Source organism: Oryza glaberrima, chromosome 3, assembly GCF_000147395.1.
Source record: "Oryza glaberrima chromosome 3, OglaRS2, whole genome shotgun sequence".
Lineage (NCBI taxonomy): Eukaryota > Viridiplantae > Streptophyta > Magnoliopsida > Poales > Poaceae > Oryza > Oryza glaberrima.
Window position 1 is genome coordinate 5593962 of NC_068328.1, and position 12314 is coordinate 5606275.

Consider the following 12314-nt stretch of genomic DNA (forward strand, 5'->3'; position numbering starts at 1 on the left):
TGCAAAAAGTAAATGTGCACCATTAAGATTAATTTCTATTGGTGCAATGTCATGCAATATTTTAGATATGAGCAATACATGAGTCACAAAACGATGAAACACCTTAACCGATGAGAATTAATTTAAGAATGATAAATATTCTGGTGTTCTTGGTTTTGGTGTCATTTGCTCAGAGAAAGATCAATCTGGAATGGATGGAGTACTATCTTATACAACCACAGCAATGATATATATGATAAATATACTTAAATAAAAACAAAGCAAAACATCTCACCCAAAATCTATAGCCCTAAACTCTTTCAAGCATCTTTAGATGGAAAAATCCATGTAGCTCACCAGCAAACAACCCCTCTTTTAAAGTAAAAACCAACCAGGTCCATAGCGCATTTACTCACACCAGTCACCACTTTCCCTGCGCCCCCGGCTCGCATCCCAATACCCACGCTTTCCTACCCACGCGGCCACCCCCCCCCCCCCCCCCCACCAACGTCCCTTTCCCTCCCCTAACTAACGCCGTCATCTCCCCGCCGTTTCCCCCCCATCCAACGGCCCGCATCCCCGCCGACCCCCAACCCACGGCCCAGATGCACCCCCACCACCCCCCCGAGCCGGACCGGCCGGTCGGCACGGGCCCACGCCGCCGAACCGGGCCAGGCCGGACCGGACTGGACCGGGTGGGCGCCTTCGTTGAAATCTTCGCGGAGGGCTAGTAAACAACACACCACGCTTTATCTTTGCAGCCCCATCGCGAGAGCTGAGCTTTCCTTCTCTCTCCTCTCCTCTCGCTTGCGCTCGCTGCTCTCTCTCTCTCTCTCATCTCGCCCCCCTCGCTTTGCTGCTGGAGCTCGAAACCCTCGCCATTTGCGCGGCCGCGGGGGGGAACCCTAACCCTAGCCGCGCGGGCCGTGCGAGCGAGCGCCGCGGGGGGCGTCCCGGGGGAGGGAGGGGGGGACGCGCGCGCGCCGCCGATCCGATCCGCTTCGCCGCCCTAAAGTTCCGAAGCCGATCGAGGTAGGTCTCCGCCCGAATCGGCTCCCCGGAATTCGCGGGGGGTGTGGTCTTGGGGTGTGCCTGCGTGGGGGGGCTGCGGGGATGGGTGTGAATCGGGTGGGGGTGGGAGGGGGTCGTGGCGTGACCGGGGGCTTGGGGATTTTTTTTTTTGGGAGGGGGGAAAAGTTTGGGGGTTCGTTTGTTTCATGGGGGATCTGTGTGAGTGGGGAAATTGGGAGCTATGTGGCGCTCGATCTTGGGTTTTTGTGGCTGGGTTTGCTTGATTGGGTGCTAAATTTTAGGTTTCCGAGGGGTAATTTGTGTGGGATGGTCGAGGGTTTGGCTGGATTCAAGCTTGAGCTCACTTCAGCTGAGTTCATCTACTTGCTTAAAAGTGTAGGCTCGTGCTAAGCAGCGCGGGAGCGTAGCTTTGGGTTGCTCTTGGTTGCATGCTCCGGGATTCGGGCGTCTCCTGGCGGCGGAGAAACGTGGGGGATTTGGGGTCTGCTTCAGTAGATGCGTTCTCTTTATTTCGTGTGGCCACCTTTTCATGGTTCCTTTGAGCATCGAGGTCTGAGTTGATGATGCAGAGTTCGAGCTAATTCGTTGTTGTCTCCTCTGCATCTTTGGAGATTTACAGGCTGCATCCCTTTTCTAATGGTATATAAGTGGGGGAAAATGGCATCTTTGAGCTTAGCAAATAGATCGTATGGTGTGTCTGCTGGTATCGACATTTCCAGGCTTTATTTTCTCCTGCATATATGCTTGCTTTGGTGCCTGCTTAAGGGGAATGGAGTTTGTCTTTGTGATTTCAAGCTGGCTGCCTAATTATAGTGATAGTATTTATGAATCTGCTGACATAGTTGTGATGATGTGTTCAAGTTCAAGTTTCTTTGTTTTGAATTCATGGTTCTACTCTGTTCGCTTTTCCTTGCTCATAGCTTCCGAATACAGCATGAGTTTAGAGATGCCATTTCGGTCGTGCTAACTAATAGTGTTTCCTGGGAGATACGCTTAACTTAGCTGAGCTTTTGTGTTTATTTTTTCGTCTCCATGCCAGTTTCGGTCAAGTATGGCACTCTAGCAAGTGAGCTTAAGTAGTGTGTTGTTTCATGAGCTGTTGTGTCTCCTGTGCATTGATCTGCAGCACTCGTAGCTTTCTTCACTTGCCACCAACAAACTTTGAACTCTATTTACATAATTCAAACCAGAAATGCAACAATGTCTTCTTTGAAGATTGTTGGTGCACAAATTGAATCCCTCCTTGCTACATTTATCGACAACGTTTCTTAACTCTAATACAGATGTAGATCCACTTTTGTTGTTGATTACTTATCCAGGAATGTAAAATACTAATCTTGGTAAATTGTCTCATCACCATTCAAACATGACTACATATTTTTAATTCAAGTAGCATAGTTCCTATCAGGCGGTGCATTGTGATGATTTCAATTAAGTATTGCTTAAGGTTCTAATCTTAAATTAACACAAGAATAATGATTCTGTAGTCTAAAATACTGCAGACACAATTCTAATTGGATCAACCATACCGCTGAATGTTAGGTGCAATCCTTTACAAAAGCTTACAAATGATGCACGTCTATGCAGATCCATCCACAAAAGATATTTTGATGAGAAGAGTATGGGGGTAGATTGCACAATCACAACCAACTCCTTGTTTTAAATGGGAGATAATTTACACCTGCTTAATGGATACTTACTGCTATCGTCTCTATGTTGTCTTTAACACCTCGTGTTTGCATGTCAATGCAATGCAGCGAACTGTACTCCTTATTCTTTTCAATGTATAGTGTTCAACAGCAGTCTAACGTGAACATTTTTAACATTTCAGGCTACGGAAAAATAAGAGGCCGGTTTCAGGTTGCTTTCAGCTTGAATTCTGCTTTATTGGTTGAGGGTTACCCTTCCGTGTTAGCTGTAATATCAGTGGAATCATCCTCATCATCCTGAACCTGACAGATCTAAGAGCTGCATGTAGTGTCGTTTGATATGAAACTTTGGGGTTTGCATATTGCCGACGCCTTACGTTTTCACGTGCATTAGACCCACAGTAATACGTTGGGAATGTCACAGTTTCACCCTACTCAGCATGGAGGTGATAGTGATTTTCAGGTGTGGCAACAACAGATGATGTACAAGCAATTGCAAGAGTTTCAGAGACAGCAGCAGGTACAACAGCTTGATCATGGAGCCAGGATGCAACCCTCTTTTGGACAGTTTCAAGCTCCTGCAAAACCACTTCCAACTGATCAACTCTCGGCAATGACGAATGAAATGCCAAACAATGAATCTACAGCTTATGCATGGTCACATCAACTACATGGTAGTAGTGACCCAGGGTTGGCAAGCAATTCTCAAATGTTGAATCCTAGCAGTAACACAAATTGGGAGCAATATGGTGGTGCTCCTGGTGTAGCCAATTTTGTAAACGGTTCAATGTTTTCAAACACTCCGATTCAGCCCATGAGACCGATGGGATTAGCTGCACACCAAATGAACCCATCTTTATATCCAATAAATACTACCAGCAGAGATGGATCTGGAAATCAGCACTCTCAGTTCTTAGGGATCCCAACTGATCCACGGAATGCAATGGCAAGGGCAGCAGCACATCAGTCCGAAAAGGCATCGATGCAATTTAGCTCTTTAATGAGTGAACAAGGTCCATCCAGCTCTATGCAAAATTTCCTTGGGAAGGTAGGTGATAATATTAAGGTGGGCACCCCTGTTCCAGTAAATCATCTACAACATGGTGTTCAACACCAAGATTTTCATAGTAGGCCAAACCAAGTTGATTTTCAAGCAGGCCTGCGTGAAAAATCAACAATGCAGGTAGAGTCAGGAAATGGTGGTGCTAGCCTTGATCCTACCGAGGAGAAGTTCCTATTTGGCAATGACGAGGATAGCAACTGGGGAGCTCTGTTGAGGGGTGGCAACGATCATGGCAGTTCTATGGATAATGACAACTTTGGTGGAGCTCTGCCATCTCTCCAGAGTGGGAGCTGGAGCGCCCTTATGCAGGAAGCACTACAGTCTACAACCAGTGACAACAGTCCCAAGGAAGAATGGAGTGGCTTGAGCTTCCAGAAACAAGAACAAATTATAGCCAACAATTCAACCTTGCAAAGTCATGACCAGAATAAATTTTCAGCATTGAGTGGTGCCAATCTAGAAAATCAACGGCCTTCATCAGCTTCTAGCTACGGTGATGGAACAATGCATAATCCAAATTTTGCTGGTTTTCAGCATGCTGCAAGAACTCCTTATGAGCAAAGGGACAGAATGCAACATGATTCTTCTAATGCCACTGGTACCAATCATCAATCAACTGCAGGAGTCAATAATGGATATTTTCAGCAGAGCATGAAACAAAAGCAATCTGATGATTACAGTAGACAAGAACAAATGAACGCATCAAATGGCATTTGGGCACACCAGAAACCTGAAATGCCAAGAAATAATTCACACTCATCTGGTGGACATGCTACACCACCAAGTGCACATGGATTTTGGATGTCCCAACAAAACAGTATTGATCATAATATCAGCAGAGAGTCTGGTAGCACCCAAAATGACTGGAAAAGCAAGGGCCCCCTTGTACAGGACATCAACAGTACCCCAAACGTCTTTAATAATGATGGGAGCTTTTGGAAGTCTAGTGGAGGCAATGCAAATTCAGTCCACAGGCCTCAACAGATGAAGCCTGATATAAGCACCATGCAAATGCCAAATGACAGTTCGGACGGTAAAAGCACTAGTGCGATGGGCTCAAACATGCCAACTTTAAATCAGGATCAGTATCAATCCATTATTGGTCGAACTGGTGAACATGTTGGGCAAAACCATAATATGGGACGTAAGGGTCCAGAGATTACAGGATCACTAGGAAGAGGTGCAGAGCAAAAGTCAAATGACCACAACCAGGATTACCTAAATGTGCTCCCTACTGAAAGGCAAGGGCATGGTTCAAATCATGGACAACATGTGAGCAGTGATTTTGCTACCAGGAGGCATCCTTTCTTTGCTGGAAAAGAATCCCAAAATTTGGGTCAATCTGGTCAGCAAGCAATGGGATCATACATGTTGCAGAATCATGCCATGGATAACTCAGGAATGAACATTAGGCATTCTTCAGGCAATCCAGTGCCTAATCAGTTTCCATCTCAGTCACATCAGTTGCATAATAACCTGAAACCTCGATTCATTCCTAGCTCCCAGGCTTCGAGTAATATGGCTTCAGTAAATGAGGTATGCCTGCCAACTTCATGTACATAATGAAGAGTATTGTTATTTTTGTTTGAATACATTTTATTAATGTACTTTTAGTCTGTTTATTCGTCTTATTTATGAAGTAATTTCCTTTTTAGAAAATGCTGATGAGAGAGGAGCAATTTAAATCTCGACATGTTCCAAATAGCTCCAGTTCACCACCCTTTGGAGGATCTGATGCTGGCCTGCCTCAAAATCGAGCAGTTCAAAACAGGTATTTCCTATTTCTTAATTACTCAAATCATGTGTTGCTTGCCGAATTCTAGATCTTCCACTTGTAAGAGTTTAGGTTTATTTTTTGCTGTAATTTATGCAATTTGTTTCCTACACTTGTTCCTTTATCTACTATTATAAACTAAGTGAGTGATGGTGGTGAGTCTGCCATCGCATCACCACCACCATGGGATTTTCTGTGAAATGTATACTACTTGAAAAATCTTATCTGGAATCTGGATAACTATACCATCTGCACTCATGGTTTGTAATATAATTATTTTGCCTATTTCAATTAAAAAATATATATTCTTTTAAACTTAAGAGTTTATGATGTACGTATTCTAAATCGTTGCAACACATGGGTATTTGGCTAGTTATTTTTAATGAAGTAAGCTATTGTTACCGGTTAGCTTTGGTGCCCTCTAGCACTAATGAGCGAACTCAAATTTGTGGAGAACTGTATGCTGCCTTTAGCATTAAGATAACATCAATGCTCCTTTCAATGTAGAAATCGTTGCAGCACATGGTATTTGGCTGTGTTTTTAAAAATGAAATGAGCTATTGTAACTGGTTAGTATATGCGCCATCTACTACTAATGGAGTGAACTCAAATTTGTGGAGCCCTGTAGCCTTTAACATAAGGTTGCAAACAACATTAATGCTCCTTTCACTGTAGGACTGAAGCATTCCTTTGCTTTATATTCTACTTGGGATTTATTGCAGGACTGATTAACTCTTTTGCAAACAGTGTATTTTTTCCATGCATAGTTCTTCGATCTTTTTTTTTTCTGTAGCCACTTTATGCTTGAAATTCTTCATAAGGCACTGACACATTTGTGCTTTATGCAGTCAACATATGCTTCAACTTCTGCATAAGGTGGACAATTCAACAGATAGCAATGCTGCTGCTGATATGCCAAACAGTTCTCCTGATAATACTGGTACTGTTCAGCAACAGCTTAATCAATCTTCTCTGCAAGGTTTTGGATTAAGACTCGCACCACCATCACAACGACAATTGACTCCAGGCCATGTATGGTCTACTCGTGCTGATGTTGATGGCAAGCAACCTGAGCACTCAACAAAGGGAGAAGATCAAACACAGCCTTCCGCTGCTAGCCAGTCTTTGCCACCTGGGCATCCAAGTTCACAACCGACACCGTTTAACTCTTCAGAAATAGATAGTACTGGACAGCAAACTGGGCAATTTCACCAGTTTGGTTCAGGCCAACAATACCCTGTCTCTGAGTCAAGATCTGGTTCTGTAGCGATGCCTCAGCAAGGCAGTTCTGCAACAGTGTTCAAGAATGTATGGACAAACATATCAGCACAGCGTCTAGCCGGTGTGCAACCTAACAAAATTACACCCAATATTCTCCAGTCTATGATGTTTCCCAATAGCGCTGCAGATACCAACTTATGGGGCTCCCAAAAGGCTGATGATCAAGGACAGAGAGCATCAACTCCATCTGATGTTGCCACAAGTTCTACCAATTCACAAAATCAAGAAACAAAGCAAGGTGGGGACAGTGATGCAGGGTTAGCTTCTTCTGAGATGGTAAATCTTGATTCAACAGGAGCTACTATGTCGAGAGAATCCATACAGAAGCATTCGTCAGACGGGAATTTTGCCATGCATGTTTCATCCTTGGCACGGTTGCACCAGCAGGGAATCATGAACCCTAAACAAGGGGAGAACCCTGCAGCGAACTTTCAAGCTATGAAGACTTCTCAGAACACTGGTATTGGGTTACATGGAAGCCCGACACCGTCAAACATTCAGCAGCAGAATTACTCTTTACTCCATCAAATGCAAGCCATGAGACACGTGGATGTTGATCCGGCAAATATAGCTGGAAAGAAGCTTAAATCACCTGAAACAGGTTCTGATGCTTCACAGGTTGACTGGAAATCTGGTCAGAGGTTTGCGCATGGAACCAATAACTCGGTCAGATCGTCTGTAGATAACATTGGCAATGCAAATGTCCCAGGGCCATTCCCTGCTGACATGAAGATGCTAAGCTTTGCTCCAAGGAACAATGAAGATAGAGGTCCAAGCATACCTTCTCAATTCCCTTCAAGAGAACCTCCCTCTCAGGGCATGGCAGTTGCAGCACAAACTGAGCCAGCAAATGCATCATCAGATTTAATTGAAAGAAGTGAGAGGCCCAGGATAAACCCTCAAATGGCACCTTCTTGGTTTGAGCGCTATGGAAACCACAGAAATGGTCAGAATCTTTCCATGTTCAATTTGCAGAAGACACCTGTTCCGCCATATAATGTCCAAAAACCTTCTTGGAACATGGACAATAATTCTGCTGAGCAAAGAATCGATTCTGGCCAATCTGTTAAGCCTGGGCATTACATTTCATCGAAAAAGATGGAAGTTTCAGTCCCTTCCAGTATAATGCAAAGGAGGCCAAAGAAGCGCAAATCTGCAGAATCTGATCTTGTTTCTTGGCATAAACTCATTGAGCACCCCAAAACTTTGAGAAACATGAGGTAATTCCCCACCCTTTACAGGTTTAGCCTGTCCTTAGTTGATACTTTTTATCACTAGTTTCTGTGACAATTGTGTTTCTATGTTGAATTGCTTTAATTTATGGTCTTGATATTGCTCTCTGTCGTGACAATCTTCAATTGGCTTGACAGCACAACTGAGATGGACTGGGCTTGGGCAGCTAATAGATTAATGGAGAAGGTTAGTAGGGCCTTACTGTTTCTACCTTTTAGGTCTTGAGCACAGCAATCTTTATTTGGTACTGAATTAAGTTTCAAAAAACAGGCAGAGGATGATGCAGAAAATCTAGAAGATGTCCCTGTAAATTATTTGTGGCGCAAAAGGTTAAGATTGACCACACGGTTAATCCAGCAAATTCTTCCTGCTATACCAGCAAAGGTCCTCAGAGCACAAGCTGCATCAGCTTATGAAGGTGTAACCTATAACATCGCTATGTTCACACTAGGAGATGCATGCAACATGGCATCATATAACTCTCGCACTCTTACTGATCATGAAAATAAGTAAGTTTCTGTAAATTGAATGAGTTTTGTTGTGCCTTATTTGCTTATTCTCTTATGAGCATGATAGACTGATTTATTTGAATAAACCCGTTGCTTAATTCTCTCGTTCTAAGCCTGGCACTATTCGGCAGCTCATCTGAACAAACAAATGCCAAGAAAATGGAAGACAGATTGTCAAAGGTTGTGGAAGTATTTACTGGAAGAATCAAGAAGATGGAAAATGACTTTGTGAGGTACACACGTTTAACTCCCACCTGACGAATGCAGACATTAATGCTATTCCTTTATTTATGCATAAAAGTTTTCATTATGCAACATCTGTCGCTAAAAGAGTTCCATCATACTCCATCCATCAAAAAGTCTTAAGACCTATTCCATTTTTTGGTTTTTCCAAAGGTCTAAGTCTTATTTGTAGTCCCATGTGCTAAATTAAATTTTTGATTGGAACCCAAGAAGTCATTTTAGTACTTATTGGTTGCATGTTCATTGGTCCACACAGTGAATGAATTAATTCATTACCATCTATTAACTACACAACAAGATGTGATCTGTGTTGCACTTCTTAAAATCCCTGACACCAGCTTCCATCCCATATTTTACTTGTCAGGACAGTTTGTTTACTTGCACCCCTGGGATGCTGTCTAAACTAGATTGATGTTAATTCTTATCATCTCCATTTTTCATTATTGCAGCTTGAACAAGAGGTCTTCTATGCTAGATGTGCAACTTGAATGCCAAGATTTGGAAAGAATTTCTATTGTAAATCGTTTGGGAAGATTCCATGGCCGGAACCATGCGGCGGGAGTCGAGGCCTCATCGGCTTCAGAAATGATTCCTCGCAGAATTTTTCCCGAAAGACATGTCATGTCTTTTGCAGTGCCTGGAAATCTTCCTGAAGGGGTGTACTGTTTGTCACTCTAGTGCATTGATTCCTCCCATCGTTTTTTACAAACTACTCACCCTGTGATTTCCAGTGCTCCTTGTTCTCATGCAAAGCATGGCCTTTCATACAGAGCAACCAAATCCAGGGGTAGTCCAAAAAAAATCGAAACCATCACATAATACCATGGTGATGGAGAAGCCAAGGGGTGCGTCCAGCCGATCAACTCAGTGCTGGCTGCCGTTGTTCCTCCCTTGTATCAAGTATAGGTCCTGTATATTGTGGAAAGCAAGTTGAAACTACGGATCTCGCATCATTTTTCTGATGAAGGAAGAGTATTAGCTTCATACTTTGTTAGAGAGCCCAGTGCTTTGCTAGCTTAGTACATCTGGCGAACTATGTAGCTATTTGTCATCTTTTTATCCATGATGATGAAGTGTTGGCTGGTTAGAGGGGGGAATAATAACGGGAACCTTCCTCTGGGTTCTTTTGTTCGTTTAGGATGGGATGCAAATTGGCTAGTGTGTCCAGTCTAACTGACCAGTGTTAGTCAGCAGTTAATTACTAGAGTTATGTAGTTCCGAAAGCATTCATGGAACAAGTGGCGGGTAAGGGAGCTTGGAAACTTGTTGTAATTTGAATCCCCGTGATGTCGAAATCTCAATGGGTTCTTGTAAATTTAAAATGAAAATATAACTGAGGTAAGAATGCTCTTGTGCTTCATGTAACCTTTTGTTTGAGCCAGATGCTCGTTTTATTGTTAGTTGTATTCTTAAGCGGATGCTGAAGTTGGCATTGATATATGCTTTCAACTCTGGATAGTCCCATCATTTGTCTGTTTTTGTTGCCTCCTGCGTGAGTCGGTTCGTGAGAAAGGTAATAATTTTGGTAAAGCCTAAATTTCACGCGTTTTTGGTGCGCGGGTTAATAATTAGAGAAACTCTAAGCATAAAGAAATTTCAAGTAGAAGATTAATATTTACTCCTTTTCCTCAAGGTTAATACTCACAAAATTTTAGACCAAAGGCTAATCCTCGTGTTTTAGGCATAGTGCTAAAATCACAGTTTTCTAAAAAATGGTAATATTCATAAATTTCTATGTCCAATGCTAATAATACTCATGATTTTTTTGGACGAAGACCAGTGCTCCTTCGTTTTTATGCTTGATGTTAATACTTGTGAAATTTTATGTGAAGGATAATAATATTCATATGTTTTGGACCCTAAACCTATACTTTCTGAATTTTTGGGTCAAATGCAGTGGCGGAGCCAGGAATTTAAACCTGTGGGGTCAATTACTAGTGATTTGTATTTAAGTAGGGTCATTTCTCTAAATTCTTTTGGATTTATTTATACATAAAAATCAAAGTTTATAGGATGTTTTTCAAAAAGCTGTAGAGTTAGCCGACCCCACAGAAATAGCCTAAATCCGCCACTGATAAAAAATGCTAATACTAACTTGTTTTGGGGCATAAGGCTAAAATTTACTCATTTTTGTTCCCAAGGTTAATAGTAATGCTAATATTAATGCACTTTTGGGTGTAAGATTAATACTTACAAAATTATGGCATAAACACTATCACTAATTTTTTTGGCCAAGGTAAAACTCATAAAATTTTGGCTGAAGGCTACTATTGGACAGCTTTCAACCAAATTCTAAAATGCATGCATTTTTGTGCCCAAGGTTCATAATCATGAAAATTTTAATCGCATGCAAATATTCATTCTCTTTTACTATTCATGCTAATTTTAAAATATTAAATGTTCATGATTTTTTGGCCAAATGCTAAGATTCAAGGGTTTTTGGTCACAATGTTAATACTAATGAAACTTTTGGGCCAAAAGATAACATTCATACTCTTTTAGCCTAAAAAACAATACTAGTGAAAGTTTGGGCCAAAGTCTAATACTCATGTGTGTTTTTTTTTTGCCTGAACGCTAAAATTCATGCATTTTTATTCCCAAGACAAATAAGCATGAAATTGCCAGATAAATAGCCAGTGCTCCTTCATTTTTATTCATGTGTTTTGGGCCACTGAACCATGTACTTTTGAGAGAAAGATTAATACTTTCTCTTCAAAAAAAAAGATTAATACTTGTGTTTTCAGATCGGGTCGAAGAACCATACTCATGCGTAATCTGGCAAAATCTAATATTTGTGTTTTTTTTACCCAAGGTTTGGACTTTTTAAGTTTCAGGCCCATGGTTAGCATGCGTACTAACATGAATATTACACATGAAAGTATGTTAGTTTCATGATGTTCTCAATAATACTCATGGGTGAATCATTACTCATGTGTATTAACGGAACTTCATGTGTAATATTACTCATGGGTGAATATTACTCATGTGTATTTAACTCATGAAATTTTGGACTGAAAGCTAATCATTCATTTTTAGGTCAAAGGTTTGTGCTCACGAAATTTTATGCCAATAACTATTACTCATGTGCTTTTGGGACAAAGTCTAAAATTCAGCATTTCTGGACCCATGTTGATCACGAAATTTTAGGCAGAAGGATAATATTATATTGTTCATACTCAAGAAATTTTAAGCCAAAGGCAATGTTCATGCAATTTTGGACCCAAAATCTATAGTTATAAAGTTTGTTCCCAAGGCTAATATTCATGTCTTTTTTGGCTAAAATTCATGAATTTTTGTTCCCAAGGAAAATTGTCATGAAATTTTAAAGGGGTATATTCATTTGTTTTAGGGTTGAAGGCTAATGTTCATGTGTGATTGGTCCCAATAAGGTTCTCATGAAACTTTGGAGCAAAACTAAAACTGATTTATTTTTTAAAACCAAAGGCTTAATATTCATGCGTTTTTTTGGCCCAAAGTTAATAATCACAAAATTCTGGACAAAAGGATAATATTTATGCATTTGCCAAAGGTGATGCTCATGAAATTATGGG

General features: G+C 41.4%; 1 protein-coding gene across 2 annotated transcripts; it reads left to right on the forward strand.

Moving 5' to 3' along the window:
- Positions 1–737: 737 nt before the first annotated feature.
- Positions 738–10201, forward strand: LOC127765014 (uncharacterized). Of its 2 annotated transcripts, none has more exons than XM_052289812.1 (8): positions 738–1011; positions 2843–5259; positions 5379–5494; positions 6346–7998; positions 8149–8197; positions 8282–8520; positions 8634–8753; positions 9213–10201. In XM_052289812.1, exons 2-8 carry the CDS (start codon positions 3076–3078, stop codon positions 9439–9441), a joined length of 4590 nt encoding a protein of 1529 aa, XP_052145772.1. In that variant the 5' UTR covers positions 738–1011; positions 2843–3075; the 3' UTR covers positions 9442–10201. The 2 variants fall into 2 exon arrangements, with proteins under 2 accessions (XP_052145772.1, XP_052145773.1); XM_052289813.1 differs by having other exon boundaries at positions 8652–8753.
- Positions 10202–12314: the final 2113 nt, after the last annotated feature.

What these genes read in the sequence shown, in the direction of transcription:
- LOC127765014 (XM_052289812.1), top strand. Translation starts at nt 3,076, where the DNA reads ATGTCACAGTTTCACCCTACTCAGCATGGAGGTGATAGTGATTTTCAG. An exon ending in AAAACTTTGAGAAACATGAG is followed by an intron (nt 7,999 to 8,148) that starts GTAATTCCCCAC and finishes TTGGCTTGACAG; the next exon opens with CACAACTGAGATGGACTGGG. An exon ending in CTTACTGATCATGAAAATAA is followed by an intron (nt 8,521 to 8,633) that starts GTAAGTTTCTGT and finishes TCTCGTTCTAAG; the next exon opens with CCTGGCACTATTCGGCAGCT.